The 24,803-nt window shown below is 42.7% G+C and overlaps 1 protein-coding gene and 1 long non-coding RNA gene across 5 annotated transcripts; both read right to left on the bottom strand.

Annotated features, from left to right (window-relative positions):
- Positions 1-60: 60 nt before the first annotated feature.
- On the bottom strand, positions 61-15,748 carry VEZF1 (vascular endothelial zinc finger 1). Of its 4 annotated transcripts, none has more exons than XM_035026758.1 (6): positions 15,579-15,748; positions 10,178-10,872; positions 9,341-9,404; positions 8,076-8,277; positions 6,693-6,809; positions 61-3,131 (listed from the first exon to the last, which is right to left on the bottom strand). In XM_035026758.1, exons 1-6 carry the CDS (start codon positions 15,609-15,611, stop codon positions 2,704-2,706), a joined length of 1,539 nt encoding a protein of 512 aa, XP_034882649.1. In that variant the 5' UTR covers positions 15,612-15,748; the 3' UTR covers positions 61-2,703. The 4 variants fall into 4 exon arrangements, with proteins under 4 accessions (XP_034882649.1, XP_034882650.1, XP_034882651.1 ...); XM_035026759.1 differs by having other exon boundaries at positions 8,076-8,259; positions 15,579-15,745; XM_035026760.1 differs by lacking the exon at positions 15,579-15,748 and adding an exon at positions 12,747-15,326.
- Positions 15,749-16,545: 797 nt separating this feature from the next.
- On the bottom strand, positions 16,546-17,811 carry LOC118024711. Its single transcript, XR_004683180.1, has 2 exons — positions 17,152-17,811; positions 16,546-16,759 (listed from the first exon to the last, which is right to left on the bottom strand). It is a non-coding gene; the product is annotated as an uncharacterized LOC118024711 (long non-coding RNA).
- Positions 17,812-24,803: the final 6,992 nt, after the last annotated feature.

Below are 24,803 nucleotides of genomic sequence, written 5' to 3'. Positions count from 1 at the left end.
CTCTCAACCAGGTTACAACCAGAAAGGGAAAAACAAACTCTGCTTTTTCGTAGCGCGGTGGCCGTCGTGCCTTCAACACTTGGTTGAATCAGTTCATCAGCATCAAAACTCAATTTCAGTTCCAAGACACAGGAGAATCTCACCATACAACCTATTCGGCCCCCCTTTCAGTGGCCTGCCGCCACCCCCTTCCTGCCAATTCTCTCCCTCCCAAAAGAAGACACGACGTGGCTTTATTATTGCAGACAAGCTTCTTAAGTGAATAAAGAATGCATACAAAATAGCATTTTAACTGAAGTCATACAATGAAGTCTCACTCCTGTTTATTATACAATGAATTGATAAAACAATCATTTCTAGTATATATCTTTTTTTTTTTTTTTTTTAAGAACTAATACTTTCAGGGTTCTGACGACCACACTCTAGCCTGGGGGTAGGGTCCACACCTGCCCCCACTGAGGACTGCTCCTTAGGCCACTGTGGAGGAAGCCTGGGCTGTCTGAATCATGGTGGATGGTGACTGCCAGCCCAGCCAGAGACGACAGGTCCCAGCAGGCAGAGCCAGAACCCAGTCCTGGGGCTGCATGCCAGGAAATGTGGGCTTCCTTCAAATGTGGCCACTACCTGCCCAATCCAGGCCTCAGTAGGGCCATGTACAGGCCTTCCCTACACAAGTCCTTCCAGTAGCCCACACACAACGCTCTACAGATTAAAAACAAACCCTCTTCGTACTGTAGATAGGAACAGTTGTAACAAAGTCATAGCTACATATTTTTCTCTACATTTTGTTTATTGAGACAAACTAATTAAAAGGCACAAACATAGGGCATGTTTACATGGACATTATAACAAACATATACATTAAAAGTGTAGGAATGTGTTGCCTTCCTGCTAAACAGAAAGTTCCTAAGCTTTTATATATACAAAAGTTGTACAATTTAATGTCCTAAAGTACAAAAGATCATTTATAAAATTATTTTACACTAAGTACTATTTTATTTTTTACTATGTAGTTCAACCCCCTCGAACTGTTTTGTATAATGACACACAGATACCTGTCCCTGATGTAGGAAGTCTGCCTCGGATGTAAGGTATTTGATGCTTGAACTGACACAGTGGGGTATAAACGGAAGTCATCCAGTTTGATAGTCAGTCCTGCAAACATTCTGCAAGATTAATACAACTAAATTCCATTTCTCTTAACTGCAAGATTAAAAAAGAAAAAAAAAACAAAAACCAAAAACATACTGCAACTTAAAAAAATCACAGCGTCTTGGTTTTAGTAACTTTTTTTTAAAAAAACACAATGCTTTAAAAACATTAATGTGTGGCATGATGGTGTAAAAAGTATCTGTTTCCCTAACTTTTGGTTTCTACTTTATGTACAGAGATAAAACATCCTGCTAAGAAATAAAAAGCACATGTCCTAACGTGCACAATCATTGCTGGGTTTCTACAGGGAGTACAGAGAGCTGTCTCCCTGAAAACACCACAAAGCTGATACAAGTGTTTTCTCAAAGAAAAAAAAAAGTGATGTCCATATTTACAAAGTTGAACAAATCTGCACAATACTTGATTAAGAAACGGAAGGAAAAATTTTAAAAAAAAGATACACTCTGCTTGTTCTGAAGGGGCATACTACCTAGTTAGTGGTTAGAATAAAAACTGTATACAATTTAATATAAGACATAAACTCTAGTGAGCAACTAACACATCTTTCCCTGTTGTAACATCAACAGGCTCTGATTGGGAGAGAGAGGGGCATATCACATCCCAGTGCCTCCAGCATCTTCCAATTTAAAGCAATATATTTTAACTGTTCCAAGTACTCCTTGGCTCCTGAATAGGAGTCCCACTGGCCTCTGTTTGTTAGGAGTCTGCCTGTCCACACGCTTGACTTCTCCTCTGTCAGTTGAGGCCTTTTCTTACCAAAACACAATTTGTATATTTTGGTTGTTTTTTGTTTTTGTTTTTTTAATTTTTTTTAAAAAGTCAACTACAATGCTATATTCCATCAGGATTAATATGCTGAGCAATATTTACATCTCCAAATATCAGGTCACAATCCCTATTATATGTTGAAGTTAGAATGATAAATTATCATATGCTTTGCATATCAGAGCTGGTATCACCTTTCCCATAGGGAATGCTGCCTGAAATTAACATATTCCCAAAGGTAAAATGCATATTCTCTGAAATGCATTTTATTATGACAATGCATGTATTTACTCATAAAAACAATAAACACAGACAATGCTACACTAGCCCTCTACCTGTGGATTTAGAACTTCAGGTTATAATCAGCCATCCACCTTGTATAGGGAGAAGAGTTCTGCTAGTGTTTAGAATAAAATGATTTCTTGGGATTAGAAACAGTAATGCCGTTTTTTTATTTTGAAGTGGGTTTTGCTTTTTTATGATTGGTTTTAATTCTGGCATTTTACCTTGCCAACTACTATCTTGTTTAAGCAATGCTGTCAGCTAAAAGGAATTTCTGATTAAACTAAAGTGGTCCAGTGATAAGTTACATACACACCCTACTTTGAACAATCCCAGCCAAATTGGAGAAAAATGCTACTACACTATTATTAACTAATGTAATAAAATCTCCCAATTTCATGGTTTACTTTTTGCTTTAATAAACTAAAAGTAAGTTGCTGGTAAATATTTACTTTAACCCATATTTTGATTTTATAATACTGTTTACCAAGGTGGTGATGTAGGCAAAGCTTGGGGTAAGAAAGGCATGCTCTCTACAGGCCTCATTGCTATATTGAGAGGGGCAGCTAACGTCATAGGGGTGGGCAGGTTCATGGGAGACGTAATGGTGACGGGGTGTGCTATATTCACTGGAGCAGTGACAGGGGTGGGAAGGTTGACTGGGGTAGTAAGTGTTAAAGGAGAGGTCATGGATAATGGACTGGTTATAGTTACAGGGTGCCCTATGTTCATTGGGCTGGTTATGTTAACTGCACTTGAAACATTGACTGGACTTCTCATGCTCATTGCAGCTGCCACTGTGACTGGGTTTGACATCGTCCCAGACGACACAGAGGACGTGATATTGAATGGAGTAGTGAGAGTCACGGGTGTCGTAGCAGCCGTGGAGGTTTGGCACAGGTTAGCAGCTTCTAAAATAAGAAGACAAAATGGCCTTTAGACTCCCCAAACAATGAACAAAATTCACAAACAGCTTCTGAATCAACTTTTTTTTAATTAAAAAGGACAAACATTTAATGAATGAAATTATAGTTCTCTACCAAGCGGTCAACAGGAAGGGAGGCTCTTTCTGAGCACAGGACTGGGGGTACGTGAATCTCTTTTCTGACACTATACCTCCCACAAGGCCTTGGGCAACTTGTTTAGCCTGGCACTTTTGGTTTCAAATTTAGATTTACTTACCTACCTCACAGTGATGCTGGAAGACCAGTTAATTTCCGCAAGGCACTCTGGGGGGCAGAGATATCAAGCAGGGCTTAGTATTCTCACTACCACTTCATGCAGGCAGAGCCAACCATCGGCAGGCCAGGAGAAAGAGTTTGTTTACAATGAGCTGGGCCGATGGTCACACAAGAACAGATAATCAGAAAAATCTTCTGGTAAGGCGCACTGTAACTAGCGGAGAGCGTTGTGTGTCCTCAATGCTGTGTACTCTAAAGCCTCAGAGGTAAGGTCAGTCCGTAAGTAGGGACTGACAAGCTATTTTCATATCCGTTTATTTCAGTCTTAGAAAAACTGTTTAAACAGTCCTGTTGTGGGGCGCCTGGGTGGCTCAGTCAGTTAAGCGTCTGCCTTCAGCTCAGGTCACGATCCCAGGGTCCTGGGATGGAGCCCCGCACCGGGCTCCCTGCTCCGCGGGAAGCCTGCTTCTCCCTCTCCCACTCCCCCTGCTTGTGTTCCCTCTCTCGCTGTCTCTCTCTCTGTCAAATAAATAAAATCTTTAAAACAAAACAAAACAAAAAAACAATCCTGTTGTTTCTGGTTAGGTTTCCTATGTTAAGAAAGATAAAATCTCTCTGAGTGGGTTTGTATTCTCCTCTGCACTCCCATTTCTTCTTCGCTTTCTGATGCTGACAGAATCACCCACTCTATGCCTAGTGTCATCTAACTGCACATATTATACACATCACCAACCATACCAAGGAGGACTAATTAAGCAAGAAGACCCTGCAGTGATTTGGGGGACCCTGGTCCTTGTTACCCAGCAAAGCCCGGGCACTTCTTAAAGAAAACTTCCCTCAGAGGTGACACCCCCACCCCACCCCTCAACAAAATTCAGCACCACCTGCTGGTGTGTCAGGAAACAACAGTAAGAAGACAGATGAGTGGGCTAGTTGTGTGTAATTTGGCTGTCAAAATGGGGAAATATATTTGAGACTAAAGATAAAGGTCTGCACACATCCCACACATATGGGTCAAATCACCTCACGCCGACCCTGGAGTCAATAAGCAGCTCTCCCTTGATCAATATGATGAAACTCTGGCAAACTCTATGTCAGGAATTCCCAAACCTGACTGATGATCAAAATCATTTATCTAGGGCGCCTGGGTGACTCAGTTGGTTAAGCGACTGCCTTCGGCTCAGGTCATGACCCTGGAGTCCCTGGATCGAGTCCCGCATCAGGCTCCCTGCTCGGCAGGGAGTCTGCTTCTCCCTCTCCCACTCCCCCTGCTTGTGTTCCCTCTCTCGCTGTGTCTTTCTCTGTCAAATAAATAAATAAAATCTTAAAAAAAAAAAAAATCATTTATCTAAGGGACACCTGGGTGGCTCAGTTGGTTAAGCGTCTGCCTTCGGCTCAGGTGATGATCCCAGGGTCCTGGGATCGAGTCCCACATTGGGCTCCCTGCTCAGCAGGAAGCCTGCTTCTCCCTCTGCCTGCCACTCCCCCTGCTTGTGCTTGCTCTCTCTCTCTGACAAATAAATAAAATCTTAAAAAAAAAAATCATTTATCTAGGGAGCTTTTTTTTTTTTTTTTTAAATGGCTTCCCAGGAAATTCAATAGTGAGATTTAGATGAACTTTGGAAATGTGTATTTTTAAAAAGTTCCTGAGATCGGCGATCTGAATGTCACTCAGGTTTGGGAACTTATATTACCTTATTTAAAAAAAGAGACCTGCTGACTCAAGTTTAGGTTTTCAGGGCAGAAGTCTCCTCTCCCCCGAAATGTGACATTTTACTAACATGAATACAGAAGTTTCTAACATCAGTGGTCGTTTCCAGAGAGATTCATGCTACAAATGGGAATACAAAAGCATTTTGTTTCATGGAGGTCAGAAGATGAGCTAAACAATTGAGTCTTATTGTGCAAGCAAAATGAAATACAACACCAAATAGAAAAGTGCAGAAAGAAAGAGAAAACCAACTCACTTTTGAGGTGATGGTAGCACTGTTAAGGGTATTCTTGTTTACACCAAAGAAGGGGCTTTCACTCTTACATGTGCCATCACCACCCTTGCCTCCATCCTGCACTTTTTCCTTTCAGTCTAACATCAACCTTTTCTAGGACTTAAAATAATTTTACTCTTACTCCTTCTCTACTAAAACATCCTTTGTAATGTGCTTTCACCCACTATGCGACTGTCATAGCATATATACATCTTCCTGCGCCCCCCCCTTACCTCTTCTCCTAACGATAAAACATTTTATTAAATAATGACAAATCTTCATTTGGAAGAGAGGAGGAAGCAGCCGCTGAGGAAAGGTAGGAGGCCTATCTGGCTGCAATGCCAGGAGATGTATGAAAACGGACGCTATTCCTTTTATCTTTATCCAAGTACAGGGTGTTTAGAAGTGATCTGTGGAAGGGAACAGCCGTACTACATGAAAGCAGAGGAGGGAAGAAACTACACAGCAAAGGAATTACAGAGGAGCCTAGAGGCAGAGGGTTCCTTATGAATTTAAAATAAAACAGTAAGACCAAGAGGTCTGGAAGGAAAGAAGGAATGTAGGAATCTCTCCCGTGGCTGGTGGTACGCTGACAAAATCATTGATTTGAAATGCCCGCACAACAGTCCAGAAGCCAAAGCTCTAAGTATTAAGTTAAAAAGCTGTGTGGAAGACGGATACGCCAACGGCTTCTTTATACGATATAGGAGAGAAAAGCAAACCATTCTCAATTTTAGTAACAATTACAGTAAAGTCCCTAACAACTTAAGTACATACTTGTTAAGCTAATGCCAGCCCCAGTGACAGACTGAATGAGATTAAGGGTGAGACCAAGAGAAAAGATATCAGCCTCGTAAAGCCAGAAACATGTAATAAGTAATGCAATGCAGAAAGAACACTAAAGAGCAGAAAGTAGCAAAGTTGTAAGAAAATAAACTTCTGTACCATAAGAATATTTCATCCACCCCCAAAAGCGGGAGTGTTTTAGAAAGGAAAAAGAGGAGCCCATAATGCACGGAGGTTGACATAAAAATGAACTCTAAACATACACAGGGAAGGACCAAATCTGGCTCCAAATTTGTAACAAAAGGAAAATCCAAAGAACACGAAAAGAAGTACTAAGGATTTTTATTTGTTAAGGTAAAAAGACTTATTTGGAAGCTTGGAAATTTGTTGCCAACATAGTGTTTCCAGGTGCCCATGAAGCCAGACTGCCTAAGCTGTGGCTGCCTCACTTAGGGCCTGGGGCACAAGAAGCGAGCGCACTGGTCTAGCCGTCCTGCGAGTTCTGGCCACCTCATCTTACCTTTCTTTCTGGCCTTGACAGCTTCTTCCCACAGTCTCAGCGTCTCCACCTGCTTCCCGGGCCAGCTCGTTACATGCTGCTGCTGCTTCTGGCTGCCGGCCTCCTCGCTCATGCACGCTGCCCCAAAGACAAACCACACATGCTCCGTTACCTTGAAAACGTGCAGCCAGGGGCTCAAAATCTGAAACTTAGATACTCTGGCTCCTCGTGCTTCTCTGAACTTTATCATTTGTCTTGCCAGTTTTTACTACAGAGCATCTTCTTTTGCTGCTTCTGTCTATACTGGTCAAAATAGACAAATTAATAAAAGAAAAATCGAGAGAGCTGGGGAAAACCAATGTAAAAGAGAAAAGAATTCTTTGCTATATTAAAAAGCAAGTGTCTTTCAGAATGGAACTTGGGTAAAACCAGCATGGACTAATGTCTGCTCACCAAAATATCTGATAAAGTTGGTCACTTGACCACAACAAAGTACACCAAAAGTGAAGTTTTGTAAAGTTAACAAAGTATGACATGCTAGATAATAAACCCAATGTACTCACAAAGAAGCAAAAATGGTTGAGATTAGAACACTTTAAATGTTCTTTCCCCACTCACCTTTGGCCACCTATTCTGAGAATTTGATGTTTCTGCTGCATATAGTACATACATAATAGAATACAGAATTAGGAACAGACTTTCTTCTGGTGCTTAGGGCAATCTCAAAGACAAAGCCGGGGTAAATGCAAGTACTGAATTCTATCCACGAGTCCCTGAAACAGTCTATCTTCAATTCTGAATTTAAGGTAAGTAGAGCACTTACATCTTCAGATGGATATGCTATCCCAACTCTACAGATCTGGGTTTGAAAAGCAAACTTAATGATGCCGCTTTCATCTTTAAGGTTATTAAGGGCATGTTATTAACTCAAACAGGAGTTAGGAGACACCAATGCTTAAGAATCTTCCTAACATTAAATAAAAACAATGAAAATTGCCTCGCAGCAGCTGCAGCTTCCTAGTGCGGCTCCTGCTGCCACAATTCTAAAACACTAGAGCTTTTTATTGAAACTCCACAGAAGAAGGGACACGTTGAAAAACAGTTACAGGGAAATTCTGCTTTTCTAACTTGGGTGTTATTAGTAGACAAGCACAGGACTGAAAGCCAAAGTAGTGGAGGGCTTGTCAGTGCTGTTTGTATCCACGCAGGTGAGGTGTATTTCCAACACCAGTATATACTCTCCATGGACGTGTGTTTACACGCTTTAGTGAGAGAAGAAAACATGTAAGGTGATTATGAATACAGTGCTGAGAGCATAGTGAAAATACCTTCAGTACATTATAAAAACATCCAGATTTCATTAATCTGAAATGCAACAGACATACAATCTGAAGTGTCACCTACTTTTACTGATGCCTTGTTTACATGTATTACAGTTGATACTTTGGCTCTGCCCATGTGTCTTTAAGTGGCTGGTGATGTACGCTGCACTCAGAAGCTTCCCACAGATGTTACACGATACCTTGCCTTCGTGGCGCACCATGTGTGTCCGCAGTCTGTCTTTGGTGGCAAAGGCAGCAGTGCACGTCTGCATGAGGGAGGAAAACTTTTTTTAAATATAGACTATCCTGTTCTACTCATTTTAAAGTACATTATATTCTAGGCATTACCCTATCCATGTCCACAAGCAGACTGAGTTAGTTGAATTTTAATTGCATGTGTTACCTAGAATCATAATCATAACAAAACATTTGGTGAACTTTAGACCCTTACATTTTGGGGGAAGAAGAAATATCAACACAGATACTGAAAAGATGTGAGCTGTAGAGTCAGTTAAACTTGGATTTAAATCCAGCTCTCCTTGATTCATGAAAACAGTGTAACACTGAGCAAATTAACCTATCTGAATTTGTTTCTTCATCCGTAAAATGAGGATAAAAATACCTACCTCCCAAAATTATTGGTGGGATTAAGAGTCTGGCCCAAGGCCTCGCACATAGCAGGTACTCGCTCAAATGACACTAGCTTCCTTCCTCAGATTGGATTTTTCTTAAGATTCAAATCACTTACTTAATAAAGTCAGTCATTAACACATTTAACTGAAAGGAGCACAGAAAGACTTCCAGCAATAAACTAAAATTACTGATGTCTAAAAAAGTCATTTGATTTAGCAAGATTCTTAACCTTTTTGTTATCACAGCTTAGGTCAAATAAAATCAACAGATTTTCAAACAACTCGAAAATGCTCCAATTTGGCAGACAAACATCCATAAGTGGTAACATTTGGGAGAAAATTCCTATTTTCTGCTATTACAGTTAAAATCATCAACCCAGAAAATAATTTAAAGCATTTTATTCATTTATTCATTTCAAATACATAATGACCTTTGCAAGACTATAAATTTTTTTTCTTGTAACGATAAATACTGTTGCCTAAGGAAAGGGAAATGTAGCTTAACAAAAACAACACATTTACATTTTTAAATGCTCTTGCCTCACAGAAATAGAAGCTGTCATTTATATTGTATAAAACAAGAATTCAAATGGACCACATTTACTCAAGTCAGTGATTTTAAGACTATTCAAGAACGGTGAGATTTGACTGGCTCAGACCTTCTGGATAATGTGCATTACGTGCTACACTAAGGATAAGTCATTTTAACTCTTACTTGGCATTTGAAGGGTCTTTCTGTTGAATGGACATGTTTTACGTGACAGCTTAAGTGGTCAGGCCTGTGAAAGAGAGAGTTTCAACAGAAGATGTAATGGAACACACATTGAGAAATGCTACTCACGGTGATGTTTACATGCTTGGCAGCTTTGGGTGGAGGGCATTTTAAAGAAAGCTAGCAGAATTACCAACTCCCCCTCCCCCCAGTGCAAGCCTCCTTACCTCTCTTACCATAAACAAAAATCTTAGTCGTTTACCTGTTAATTTTTCTCTCCTAGTCAACATCAAATCATGTTAGGCCTTGGTTCTTTAAATTATAAAATACCCAAAGTTTTAGTCCTAACACCTGCCAGAGAAAGCTACTCCTATATTAACTCTTCTTTAAAAGCCTTTAAAAATGAAAATTAGTGAAATGTTAGTAACCACAGAAAAACAGAAAAGCGTCTTCCTAAAAGTTATACTAACAGTATTCAAGGTCATCCCAACTTCCAAGAAGTAAGTTTCTTTGATTTGCACAGTGAACCTCATGTCTAGTCACCCGACTGAATTGGAAACCGGTGGTTTTGCAGTGGTAAGAATTATAAATGTGCCAAATGAAGGCCTGAGTCCACCAAGGCACTTCTTAACTGAAATATTAGGCTGATCACTATGTCACCACTTGTCAACCACACCAAACTGGAATTAGACCTGGAAGTGTAGTACTTTATCATCAATCTCCTCTAATAACACAGGCCTGCCCACAGCTATGCTCACATAAACCTTCTAGGTCACAAAGAGACAAAACTGAAGTTCACTGATACCTAATGAAAACAAAAAGCAAAGCAAAATGCAGTACCTCGAGAAGCCTTTCCCACAAACACTGCAAGTATAGGGTTTGGTGATGCCTCCTTCATGAGACCTCACATGGTAAGTCATCCGGTCCTTCCTCTTGAAACGCTGATTACAGACAGGACACTCGAAGGGCTTTTCGTCCGAGTGGGAGAGCTTGTGCCGATTGAGGTGGTACACATCTCGGAAAGCCTTCCCACACATCTCACAAGCATGGTTCTTCTTGACGGGCTTACTGGGTTTCTTGACAGACTGGGTCACGGGCATAGCTGTGGTGCTGGCACTGCTGCTGGGGTTGGTGCCCGAGGAAGATGTAGTGACTGTTGATAAGATGCCAGCAATGGTCGAGACCAACGAAGTTCTGCTGCTGTCCCCAGCGATGGTGGAGATGAGGGGAACCACCGTGGTGGGGGTTTTCTTTGACCGGGACACCAACTTGATCCCTGTGTGGCAGGACTCGTGGCGCCTCAGGTGATAGCTGTCCCTGAAAGCTTTACTGCAGTAAGTGCACACAAATGAAGTTTTGGGTTTTTCTTTTTTAATCCCAATGGCATCCTTTAATGTTTCTGGCGCTGCTTGAGGTTTCTGAGTTATTGGTATTGGAAGCAACGGTTTCTGATCAGGGGGCTCCACAGCAGAGCTCAGGAGGGGCAGCAAGCTGTTCTGTGCTGCCTGCTGTTGGTGATGGGAGGCTTCATGGGCCTAAAACCAAACATTTACACTTCAGAAACTCAGCCTCGCACAATGGCCTTCAAAATTCAACATGCTCCAGACAACAGAGACCAGAAGAAACCATCAAAGAGCCCATAAGCTACTCCCTGCAGCAGAAATCCAGCAACCACCTAGTTACCCTCAGAGCTCCCAACACAAAGCATTAAAATCACTGTGCAGACACAAAACTTTTATGACTAAGTTGCTCACAGTGATCTTGCTTTCAAACAGCTGACTACACACCATCCTGGTGCAGAAGGGACATACCAGCTGATGAAATCAGTGTGCATTAGTCTGTGAGTGCTGAAACCAAGTTTAAATAACTTGTCAAAAAAATTACACTCCAGACTTAAGTATCTGCCAGTACCTTACTGCAGTAATGCACACACTACACACTCACACACATACACATAATCATCTGTCTATTTTACCTAGGAAAAGAAAGGCACTGTCTCTCCCTTTCCATTAGAAAACTTAGTGACTGAGGAAGGAGGCTGTTGCTAAGTGATAAAAGAAACTCAGCTCTCTGAATACATGCATGATGTTAAGTTTACTTTTAAAGTTTTCACTTAACTTTCCTACTAAAAGATTTGATTGAAATGAAACCTGCTATTAATCAGCCTGGAAGGCATCTGTGAAGGTAGCCTACAGCAAAACACCTGTCAGTTGTTTCTCAATTCATTTAATCTTACACTAGAAATCTGCATCCTTTTAACAACACTAGTTGTTCAAACCCTAAACTCTCAAAGACAGACTAGCAAGAGAAAACAAACTAAATAATTAAAATTCCTTCCATTTTCATCTTCTTCCAGCACTTATATGTTTCATTAAAGTATTAGACATTTGCTGTTATAATGTGCTTCTCCACTCCAGAACTGGACACCGTCTGGAAATTTTCTTTAGCTGCACTGAAACCAAAATTTCATTGTGGATCAGATTCTTGGTATTTACGAATACTCACTCTCTTGATTTTGATTCTTTCAAAATTCTCCGTACTGATAAAACATTTAGGAACCGATGGAAAAAATTCCTGAAATAAGTTCTTCCTGATACGTCGTACTTTACCAATGTTATTTTTGAAACTTTTCTGACAGTGAGCCCAAGCCCCTATGCTTGAGTTTTGTAATCCCAAAAGGATACATGCACCCAGATGTAAGAGTTCCAAATATTTTAAGCACACAACATCCTAGGAGGGTCCCATCCCATCATCTTAGACACTCTAGTCACTTATTTAGCCTTCTCACTCTATAATCACAAGTCCTACAGTTAACTTGATTAAGAAGAAAACAAGGAGACAGACACACACATTCACACAGAGCGTCTTCTCCCCTAATGGATAAGAATATCTACCACATAGCTCCATATTTACTTGATGGCAATACAACAGCTAAGCCTGGAACCAAGTCTCCTCCAAATCATCAGGAGGTGTGATATTCAAAGTTACCAGTTCCAATTTAATAATTTTGGTTGAATCCCCCTTTGAGTCCTGGACGTACTCACAGAAATTGTGTGCTTGCCTATGAGTATCTTTCTGGACTCAGGGATTATACTGAATTACAGTCCACTTTTAATTTAATTTACGGAGCTCCTGTAAATGTGTCTGCCCATGAGACATTAGTGGAAACTTTATAGAATTTGGATTCAAATCTTACCCCCTTTCCAACCTGGCTGTAGGATACCCAAGTTTCCATACAGTATACAAACAGTTAATAGCTGAAGATAGCTCAAGATACACAATTTCAAAGGCTAACAGATCAGATAATAGGGAATGCAAATCTTCTGGACAAAGTTCAGACTTATAGTGTTTAGAGGCATTTTTCAATTCTAAACAACCATTAGTTCGATGGAGTACTAAAAGCACTTACTGCCATTTTACCAATTCAGATGTCTGTGGCAACATAAAGTATTTTTACAGCATTGCTGAAGCTCACTCTCACACGAGGGTCACACCAGGTCCCTGCTTCTTGGGTGAAATGTTGTAGAATGCCTCGACCACTACGGGAATCACTCTCTGAGGATTCCTAGGATCCCCACACTTCTACATGAAGCCTTCTAAGAGGGGAACTGGGTTTCCCCAACTTGTTCTCTGAGGGAGAGACAGAGTAAAATAACAACCATGGCCTGCCTTCAGTTAAATGATTTAAAAAAAAAGAAAAGAACTTCTGGGTAGACTTTTATTTGACTAGTATCATCAAACCAAAGCTTTTATTTTATCTCCCATCTCTTTCAACTTTAAGGCTTTTTCAACCCTGCCCAAGCTTTCCTTTTTCTGGGGTTCACAAAAAAACAAAACAGAAATGTTATTTCATCACCCAGGGTAGTAGGATATAGCACCAGGAAATCTCCAGTGCCAGAGGGCAAAAAATTTTGTACTGAAACAAATTAGCATCAGTGAGTCATATCTTGAATGTCCTGTTAGGAGAATCATCCATCAAACATCTTAACAGCTATGGCTTTCACTTTCCACCAGGTTATCTGGAAAGCAAGCAGGTATTAAATTGTTTTAAAATATAAATTCAATAGTATGCTCTAGGAAACAAACAAGAGAGTTTAACTCTCCCATTTCCCCAGTAAAAATTACTTAAAACTGAAACTGAGTAAGTCTATTCATACCTTTCCATAGAAAAGACTGAAATATTCTCTTTACCCATTCAACTGTCCTCGGCTCTAAATTATTTTTCCAACAATTTTCACTGCACACATTGCCAAGCCCAGGATCAATTATTAGCTTTCACACTTCTCCATCAGGTGGAAAAAAAGATTTTAATTGCTGAAAAAAATTAAATAATATAAAATCTAATTAACAAGTTGATCAATAAATGCTTGGCATTTGTCTTATCCAGAAAAAGAATAAAAGTATTCCAAAAGATTGTTCAACTAACTTCCCAAAAATTAGTTCTAGGTTTTTCCTTTACATAAAGAACTCTCCTTTTTTTTTTTTCAATCTCCATGAAGTTTACGGACAGCAGGTTTAACATGGTAATTAATATGGTGAATCGAAATCATTTCTCACATGAAAATCACTTAGGTGGCCCGTTAATCCCATTTTTAAATGACCATTTGAAAGCCTTTTCTAGAGAGGGCATTTGCCACCTTTACACCATTCTGGATGCCAACTAGTTATATACCATATCTTTCCCAATGCATTTTTAAGTTGACTTAAAGCATGATAAAACAATACCAGATCAGAATGAGAAAAAGAAGTTTGTGAGTTCCATAATTTTGCATATCTTCAATTTTAAGAAGCCAGAATATATTTCAATTAACTACTTAAAAATCAAATTACTCACATTTGAAAGAAAGTATGTCTTAAAACAATAAATCAGCTCTACACAATAGGTAATGTTTGAATTATCCAACTCCTATATTAACTGCACTGGGATGGGTCCAGTGACTGGGAGGATTTTTTGAAAATTCTGCATCCATTCCTGGTTAGTTTCAAAAGGTCTCAAGCGCCCAAGCAACGCGTCTGGGATTTCACGAAGCTATTCAAAGAAGGAAAATAACCCAGAGAGGCGGGAAGAACGCATTTAAAGTGACAAGCTTCCTAACCTCCTCCGGTTCCGAAGTTTTCCCGTGAGCTCATCACTACTGCCCACTAAGTGCTTCGTTTGCAAAGAGAAATGAAGCAGGGAAAAAATAAGCCTCGGTCTTCCCAACAGGGGTCCCCCACCTAAAATGGGCGGGCAAGAGGACTGCCAACGTATCGGCTACAGGCACTTTCAAGTTTCTTGCAAAAAGTGTAGACCAACACCCCAACGAATGACTCATCTGGGGGCTTTGTAAGCCGACTTTGTTTGCTCTCTCCACTTTCCGTCTCCCCCACTTGGTTGGAGGAAACGTTCGAGGTGGGACGAGAGGGAAAAGCGCTCCGGGAGAAGGTCGGGCCTCCTGGAGTCCCGGCCCCCACCGCTCCCCCCGCCCCGGCCCGGCTGGGGGATTCCCCGGGCTGAATGGGACGGCGGGAGAGCTGGACAGAGGGAGAGGGTGTCAGCTGCCAAGGCTCGGCAAAGGCTTGCGAGAGAAAAAATGTAAATCCAGTAAAAAAGTTTGGGGAGGGGATACTCACTCACAACACCCCCCAACAGGGTAAACACAAGGGGGGGCGGCGGGAAGGGGGAGTGGCGGGGAACCCAGGGATACCCGCTATTCGCAGGGTTGGGGGGGTCAGAAAGTCAACACACACACACAAAAAGAGGAGAGGGAGGTGAAAAGGAAGGAGAGCGAGCGAAGATGGATGAAGTGCGTCTGTGTGGGGGGGGGGTCTCAGAGTAGGACCTGGGGATCCCCCCTCACCCCACGATGCGGGCCCGGGGCGGGCGCGCTGTGGCCGAGCGGCCCGCGCTATCCAGCGGCCCGGCGCCCTCCTTTCTCTGGGCCGCGGGTGGTGACAGCGACCGGCCTCCTCCCTTCCCCTTCAGGGCGGGAGGGAAGGGTGTGTGCGTGTGCGTGAGTGTGCTGGGGGGGCCCGGGGTTCACCCTGAGGCCTGCTTTCTCCCCCGCACCCCGTGAGGCCGCCTCCTTTCACCTCAGCAGCCCCGCTCCGCCGGGGCGGGCGGGCGGAAAAACAAAGGGGGATTAAGGCCGGGCCGGAGAGCGGAGCCGGGAGGGAGGGGAGGAGGAGCGCCCGCCCGCCCGCCAGCCCGGGGCCCGGCCCCCCTGTCCCCCCCGGGCCCCCCCGGGGGGGCCCCCAGTACCTGGAACAGGAACGCGGTCCAGTTGGCCTCCATGGCTGCGGCGGCCGACCCCCCTCCTCCCCACTCCCCCCGCTCGGGGAGCCTCCTCAGCCGGAGGAGGCGACAACAAAGCGGCGGCGGCGGCGGCGGCAGCGGCAGCGGCGGCTCCTCAACATGGCAGCGCCGAGCGCGGCCACTTCCGGTAACCTCCGGGACGCACCACCGCCGCGGCGAGCGCGGGCGGGGGGGGGAGCCCCGACCCGGCCGCCGCCGCCCCCGGCCGCCCGGACCCCTTCTGGGCGTCCCCGCCGCAGGCTCGCCGCCTCGGAGCTCAGCCAGTGCCCGCCGGCGGTGGGGTCAGGGCCCCCGCGGGGGGGCTGGGGTGGGGCCGGGGGCGGGGATGGGGCGCGGCGTCCCCCCCCGCGGGGGTGTGTGGTGCTGCGGTCCGCGGCTCAGGCAGCTGGAGCAGGGGGAGCGCAGGAGAGAAGATGGAGGACGCCAGGGTCTGGCGCGGGCTCGCTGGGCACGGCTGGGCCGTCTCCCGGGACTCAAACGCGGTGCCCAGCAGCGTCGCGTTCCTGCCAGACCCTCAGCGGAAGGCACAGGCCACGGCGGTCACCCGGCTCCTCAGTCCCATATGCACAGCACAGCCCGCGCCTCCAAATTGGGGGAAGCCCCTGGGACTTCGAACGTCCCTCCCCTCTGATGTTTCCTCCCCAGCCAAACTCTCCGCACTCCTGCTACAGTATGCGTCTACCTCTGAGTGGCCTTCCAGCTCTAGCAAGGAATCCCACTGGGGTGCAGCCTCAGATCCTCCCAGCTGAGGGAAACACTTCCCACGCGGCGAGATGTCATTACTGGCTTATTCTTGGGTGAAGGGCTGAGCTTTCCCATCCTCCCCGTAACTCCAGATAGGATACGAAATTTTACCCGAACATCCCTCTCTCCCGCCAAAAAAATTTAAAAAATAAAAACAAGTGAGAAAGTATAGACAAGAAATCATTTTAGTCCTTTAGTACAGTCTGCTCCCTCACCCCACAAAACAAAAATCGAACTTGTGGTTGGACGGCGTCAGATGTCACTGAGGTGACCCCAGCCTCTGTTTGCAGTTCCAAGTCTTCCGCGTAGGTGTCACTGCTACTGGAACTTTGTATGATGATGTCCTGAACGTTTGCTATCCTTTCCTCACAGGGAGGTAGCTACTGGGAATATCAGAGACAAGCTATTATTAAACAAGTGTCTCCAGTCCAAGAAGTCTCCTGTGGCGGGAAATGAGGGGGCAGGCTGTATCAGTGATATTTTTATAAACTATGGTTTAAGAAAATTCCTCAGATGGTCACATTATTTCAAGACTTCAACATCTTTCATAACCAACTGTCTCTTATCTCATACACTCCCATTTATTCCTCTCCAGACACATTCTAATCAAGGTCACCATCTTGAACTTCCCCTATACTTACACAATAGAAATAATACGGTTGCAGAATTCTATTTGCAAAAGAAACTAAAGAGATATAGTAATTTGACAGTCTGTGTTTCCCTTCCATCCACTACACATGTATAACCCCTCCCACTGTTTCCTTCCCTCAGTCACCAGAATGAAGGGCTGGAAACGTTGGTCTGGTTCCTTTTAGAGTTGATTCCCTATTGGACATTGCTTGGAGGCCTTGGGGATGAATGAGAGGTTCTGCAGTATGGATCAGTAGCAGAAGCAGGTAGCACATCAAGGACCAGGTCAGCCTAAGACAGGAGGGGACAGAAAATGATGAACAGTTTCTCACACATCCCTCAGCTAAGCTGCTACAGTGGCCCCTAGGTCTCCTATAAAAATGTCCATTCCTCTCTTTGGGGAGAAAAAATGTTTCAGGTTTATATGCACATGCAAGATAAGGCATGAACTAAGATGTAAATCTAGGGAATTAACTAGGTAAACTAAAACCTCTGTTCTGACCTTGGACACTGCCTGTTATTTCATTTTCATTCAGTGAATCCAAGTTTCTGCTTCTTGCACACACATTCACTTTAAGGTCTATGTAATTCAACTACTAAGTTTTCTTCCTCCCCAGTTTAGCCTCTCCTACTTTGCTGCCTTTCAAATTGTGTTGAAAATGAAGCTTAAGGATAATGAAAACTAGTACTTATGGAGACAATTATCCTACTGACAATATTGCTGGACTCTCTTGAACTTTTTTTTTTTTTTAAAGATTTTATTTATTTATTTATTTGACAGAGACAGAGGCAGCGAGAGCAGGAACACAAGCAGGCGGAGTGGGAGAGGGAGAAGCAGGCTTCCCGCTGAGCAGGGAGCCTGATGCGGGACTCGATCCCAGGACTCTGGGATCATGACCTGAGCCGAAGGCAGCCGCTTAATGACTGAGCCACCCAGGCGCCCTCTCTTGAACTTCTTATTCTGGGATCTAGAAACCCTTCTCCAGCAATCTCCCAGCACCTCTGGAGAGGGGTTTTCCCACTAACAGGAAGTAAAGGTCAAGTGAAAACAGTCCAGTTCTCATTACTAAAGTGCTGGGATTCAGAAGTATCACTTTTCTTGAGGAAAACGGCTAATTTTATCTCTATCCATGAAAGGAAACCAGATTCCTGATTGTTCCCCAAACTCTCCCTTAAGAAGAAAATTTAATAACTTTTAAATTCAGATGAAATTTTAAACCTTAGGATACTTTCCAATGGGAAAATATCTAAAAGTTTGGAACAATTACTCAAAAATAATCAGCTCCAATTGTTTTGAGGAATATAATGAAACCAGTAAGATCAAAGACTCCATCCTTAGAAGGGGCATTTCTAAGGACAGTCAATATCCTTAGGACAGTCAATATCCTTAACCTACAAACAAATGAGCCCCTTCATAAGCCAGCTTCCATAGACCATACTGGGGCCCAGTCAAAAGACTAGGAATGTCTAAAGACAGTAAATTCATCCTGATTATTGTAAACAACTTTCAGTGGTTGAATCAGTGGTGTTACCTTCGGATATGAGAACTGAAAATTTGGTGCCTAAGAAAAAAAAAAACTGTGCCTATATCCACCCAAATAAAACTCAGATCCCCTCCCCATCTTGTTTAGGTTCCTCTTTCCCATTTCCTCTGCCCCAGCTTGTATAACCTGTCACTTAACCTCAGGGTCTCATTTCCTCATCTGGAAAATGAGGACAAAATAAATACCTATCTCACAGGGGTGACTTGTGAATTAAATGAGTAATGTACGTAAAATGCTTAGAACATTTCCTCTAATATAACAAGTGCTAAGTAAATATTTTTTGGTGCTATTTAGTGGTTCTAGATTAACTTTGGGGCTGGGAACAGTGCATAACTGATGCCAGTTAATTATTCCTCTTTCTTTCAAAGTGACCGGTATTTTTTAACATGCCTCATCCCGCCCCCCCCCCTTTTTTTTTAAAGATTTAGAGAGTCACCGTGTGCAGGAGCCCACCTGGTGTGGGGGTTGTGGGGGGAGAGGGAGAATCCTGAGCATACTCCCCTCTGAGCAGGGAGCTGATGGGGCTCTATCCCAAGACCTGGAAACAATGACCCGAGCAGAAACCAAGAGTCAAACAACCCACTGAGCCACCAAGGCATCCCCCACCCCCACACCTCTTCCAAAGAGCCCTAAGGTAAGTGGCCAAAAGGCTAATAAGACAAAGGATGATGACTGTTAAGATCAGCTTTTCTAGGGGTGCCTGGAGGACTCAGTCCAGGAACATGTGACTCTTAATCCTGGGGTCGTGAGTTCAAGCCCCACATTGTGTGTAGAGATTACTTAAATACTTAAAAAAAAAAATGATCAGCTCTTCAAAGGCAAGTTTTAGCAAACATTAGAAAGCAACAGGGTATTTCCTTCCTATTTTGGAGAGGATTTTAAAATCTGTGAGTACTAAGGATTATAATTAGATTTAGAATCCTAGGAATAGAAAACATCTCTGCTGTTGTCAATTACCTGTCCCCAAGTAAGACTCCTCAACAAACTGAAAACAAATCAAATCCAAAACTTTCAGCAGGGAAGATCTACTTCAAAGAAGTTAGAAAAGCCTTCAAATCTGGCAAGTTAATGGACTAATTCTTCATGCAAAAAAAGCTAGAACTGACAATGAACCAATCTACTAGTAAAAACCAAGAATGCAATATTTGCAAATACCAAAAAAAAAACAACAACAAAAACAGTGACCAGAGAGAAATGTTACCCTTCATTACCAGCCTCAATGCAATGGAGGAGGAAAGGAAGTACATTTTACCAAAGGGAACACCCCCCCCATCCCCCCAATCAAAACAAAAACACCACCACCCAAGGAAGCTTCTGGGAGGAAAGCAGAAGTAATCTCCCCACCCCCCCTGCAGCCCACCCCAACTTCATAACCACACTAAGGGCTTAAACCAATTGCCTGTGGCCCATGTGGTCAGATGTTGGGTTTGTGTTTCATTTCTACCCCCTAAAGTGTCATCACTAGTTACTTCTGCTTTAACTGGTAAGGTGAGGAAGGGGAAACAATGGAGAATTTCTTTTCTGAATACCTATTTAAGTTCCTTGACTGCTGGAAAGTCACAGAGAACAAAAGTACAGGAAGCAAATCTACCCATTTTCCTGGTAGACATCTAGTTCAGCTGGTAGTTGAGGGTCTTAAAACACGATTCTTTCCCTTTCTTTCTTTCTTTCAAGTAGGTTCAACCAACTGAGCCACCCAGGCACCCCTAAAACAGTTTCTAAGAAGGGTCACATACCCAAGGTGCCAAAAACAAGTCCAAAGCCATGGAAACACATTTATCAGTTTAACTCTTCTACTAGAAAGAAGCTACCAGAAATCAATGCTCAACCTATCGGTTCTATCCACAAAACATTTGAGTAAAAATACTAACTTCCATTTTATAATTCCTGAATGGCTGACAGAGGACATCTAACAAATAGCAAGCAAAATAGCATAGGACACAGAAGGAAAGAAACTAAGACAGGTCAAAAATACACCAAGTAAGAAATTCAATACAACTGGAAAACATACTCTCAGGCACCAACATTTCTCCTTTGGCCACCTGTTCCTCCCTGCCCTCAGATGCCCCAAGCTCAGGGTTATGGCTAAGCTTGAAAAAAAAGTTGATACCTAACAAGTCACACAAACTTGGTGGGCCTGAACCAGACTAAAAGCTTAGCTCAGTTACATCATGCTAATATTCAAAAACATAAATTAAATCCTTACGCGAACAGTTATTCTGGTACAGAGATAAACCTCTTTTTCAGTGGCTTTAGCCTCCACCCCAAGCACATTCCTCTGGTTGAAAGAAGGATGTAAGAACACTGAACAGAATTGTGCTACCCATCTGCATTATCAGAAAAACGATTCATTTGCAAAGATTACTACTTATTAGTGCCTATCCAAATGTTGTGTAGAGGAGGAGCAGAGCAAAAACATAGATCAAGTGAATATTCTCTACCCAAACCCCAATAGATACATATCTTTAGTAATTTCTTCACACCAGATTTAGGGGTAGTCCAAAGTTCAGGAAGGATTTTGTTTCTTAAAATCTTAAGAGTTGGCATATTAGTATATGCGGATTCTATGGTGCCCTCTTTCTGAGTCATTAATCCTTCCTCTCCCTTTCATGGGCCTAGAATTAAGAAAAAGGCTCATCGGGTCAGTCTGATGTTCTGCTGAGGATCCCTCCATTCCTGGTAAGAAAGGGAACAGGGAATAATGAAACAGGTGTTGAGGAACTGATGCATTGTTCCCTGTGTGACGGAAGTGAGCAGTGATGACCGAAGACACAGGTAAGACATCACAAGACTATCTAGACTAAGCTTTAGGAAGGCTGCTCTGTTCTAGAAAGCAATGTCAAAAGATGGCAACACAAGGCCAGAACCGCATAAAATCTGGCTAAGGCTACAGGGGCGGGAATTCACTCCTTTAAAGATGTTTCTTGACCCTGAGAAATCTCTGAACTAGACGCTGCCTAAAGTTCAGTCATTGGGTCCAGGCATAAAAGCAGGTGCAGGAACCTGGCAAGCTGTTTGTTAAAGCTCAACATAGGGACAACAGCTGTACTCAGCATTTACCCCTGAAGCTGTGAATAAAACATCAAGCTTACCAGCTATCCACAAACACTACTGGAAGCATTGCACCCTTGACTGCGGGGGCAGCAGCAGGAAGCTCTTTCCTAGAATTGAAGAACAAAGACCAGAATTCCTAGAGGACAGTGTCGATTTTGACTTGAACGATTTACTATGGTAAACAGGGAAGATGGGTCAGATGCTAGACTTTTCTTCTGAAGTAACTTTAGTCTTTTAAACAAAGCATACAAGGCTCTCCTCAACTAGTTCACAAAAGTAAATTAGCCCTCTACCCCCAAAGCCTGACCCTGTCCTCTACTTTTTGTTTTACTGACCTTACATTAAGTAGCCCCCCTCAGCTCCCAGTTGTTTCCTCTTATTTTTCCAGCTTCCTCTCCCACTGCACCTTTCCTTTCACTTTCTCTCCTCTGTCATTCAGCAGTGAATACTCAGGAGAGCAGATGGCAAGTAGTCAATCCAAACCGTGAAAATGCTGCCTGAGCATTGGGTGTAAGGTAATCCCAGAAACAGGCATTCTAGGATACACATTATTTCTGCCTTTAGTAGTTTGCACTTTAGATAGTAAAGGCATAATATACTTACTCTTCACATATGGAAAAGCATCTTCAGACCAATCTATTAGAACTAGATTCATAATACGGGATGAAAAAAAATCCCTCAGTGATGCTTCATGAGGACATTAGAACCATCTGCATTGGAACTGATAACCTTTATTCCTACAGTCATTCATCCAGTCCCTTACATAGTACACTCAGCAAAATTCATGAAGGCTGAGGAAAGCCCCTGTTTGATAGATTTAATTTAGCTCAGATAGTTACTCTAATCACTTAAGCAAAGCACTTGGAAGGGTCTAAATTGATACTATAATCTGTGATTAGCTCTCTCACTAAAGAGATGAGAAAATTGAAAAGGATGCTGGACTACTATAGGTAGGTTTAGGATTTATTCCAATGATTTCCTGAACAACCACGGGAATTTGACAAGGGAAACACACCTGGGTAGGCAGGGAGCAGAAAGGGGAAAGGGCACCACCAACCCGACATCTCCCATCAGTAACATTTACTCTAATTTAGTAAGTCTATCCTAGTGGCTCTAAGAGCCGTGGTGAACACCCAGTCTTAGATGTTGCATGGGTAAGGTCAAATTCAGGCTGTGCTAATTCCAACCCAGAAAAAGGTATTTCAGATTTCGAAAGGCCAGTCAGGACACCCCAGGGACTACTTCCCCAGTTCATAATGGTTTCTAATCATCTTAAAGACACATCAAAGACCTCCCTGAGAAATGGTTCATATGTGTAACTATCCTGTAACTATTATGGAGGCTTTGCTATTTCAGTATGCAAGTATTTATTGAACACCTATATTAAAATGCCTGGAACCATACTAGTAGTCACTGGGGATACTTTAAGGATCTCTTCCAGTAAAGAAATCAAAACTTGAGAATTATAGACTAGTTAGACATTTGTACAAAGTGCTTAAAGAGCGCTGGAAGAAAAAAAAATTTGAGGGTATTGTGCTCTTTAATACAAAGTAGGAGACTTCACCTCATTAGTTCCCACGTGACAGTTTTGACACCAAAGATTATCATGTAGGATTGTGGAGTATCAAAACTCAAGCCTAAGTGGTTGTATACTCAGGACTAAGTAGATTTTTACTGCAAACTGAAAAGTGGGAATTCACACACATTGTCTTTTAAAATTCTTCTACCTAGAGTGGTAAGTAAAGCAATTCAATCTTTCTCTCGTGGATCGATTTTACTAGTATAAATTTGTGTGTGTACTCAGCTACCGGAACAAATGCATGTGTTTATAGACATTTACCCATCCATGGGGTCTTTTCTAAGCTACTCTCCTTTGTGGGGCTGTTGCCTACTTAAGAGTTGCTAGCCAGGTCCTGCTGTCCTGTGAGGCTAGCCTGACTGGAGGGGTTAAAAGAGGGCAAGGGCATCTCTGATGCTGGCTCGGTACTGCATACTAGAAGTCAGGGAGCTGAACACCCCACTTTCTTGCTGCTGAGCTCTGGGCCTCAGCCACTGAGTCTAAATGAACTCCTGCTTCAAAACAGCCTCCAGCAACCCGGGTAGGAATACGATCAAAGACAGCACCATGGGACACCCTGGTGGCATCAGGTGGATATTACAGGTGATGTTCACGAGTCAAAGGTTTAACTTGCCCCTATAAATCACCCCACTGTAAACGGCTGGCTTTTAAAAAAGAATGGTAGTAAAATAAATTTGTCACAAGGATTCAAGTTCTGGGCCCGTCACTTTCACATCTTTGAACCTATTTCCTCAAACCGCAAAATGAGGCTAGTATCAGCTGAGCATTAAAATGAATCAGTTATCTCATGGACGTTGGCTACTACTTTCCTTGAGAATAAGGTATTTGTCTCATGCCCTTGCGTTTTTCCCTTAAAACCTTCCATTAAAAAAGTAGTAAGGGCATGAACCCTGAAGCCACTACTTTGGAAATAGGCCCAATGTTTGGAGGACCATACTACTTTATCTAAGATATGCAATGCACCCGCCTAGGATTTCATGAACATTATTTATTCATAAATATTAAGGTGTGCATTAGCATACCAACCATCTTGGAATAACTGTCAAAAAGTTAACACAGTGCTTGCTCTCAGAGTTTACCATGTACCCAGGGGAAGCAAAACACATATACATGAAACTATACAATATGCAAATACATACTTCATACATGACACTATATAAACATGAAGAAAAGCAAATCAGAAATATAGTGCAATTAGTCCAAGAATGTTTAAGCCTTTAGCTGACCATGAAGGGGTGGAAAAATTAAGAGATAAAAGTAATGGGGATGCTTATAGGGTATGTGTGTGTGGGAAGAAAGGTTTGTTGAGTCTCTTGGCTTTGAGATAATTAAGTAACCAGGGTCAAAGTCCTGGAGTCACATTCATTGACTCCCAAACCAAGGAAATACATGACCCATTTTCTAAACTCTGTATTAATTTTCACCTATCAATGCCTTCACCTATGATGCCACCAGAGTGTCCCATGTCTTCACTAAGAAAGAACCAAAATAATCCAACCCCCAAATCTGCAGGAATTCTCATTGAAGTATGACCACTAGGTTTGGAAGTAATATAAGGCTTCTTCTGTTGAGAATCATGCTTAAGAATATGTAAAAAGGAGACACAGGAGGAAGCAGCAA

This window comes from Mirounga leonina, unplaced genomic scaffold (genome assembly GCF_011800145.1).
Source record: "Mirounga leonina isolate KUSES-001 unplaced genomic scaffold, KU_Mleo_1.0 Mir_200, whole genome shotgun sequence".
Lineage (NCBI taxonomy): Eukaryota > Metazoa > Chordata > Mammalia > Carnivora > Phocidae > Mirounga > Mirounga leonina.
This window is presented reverse-complemented; position numbering and strand designations above follow the sequence as displayed.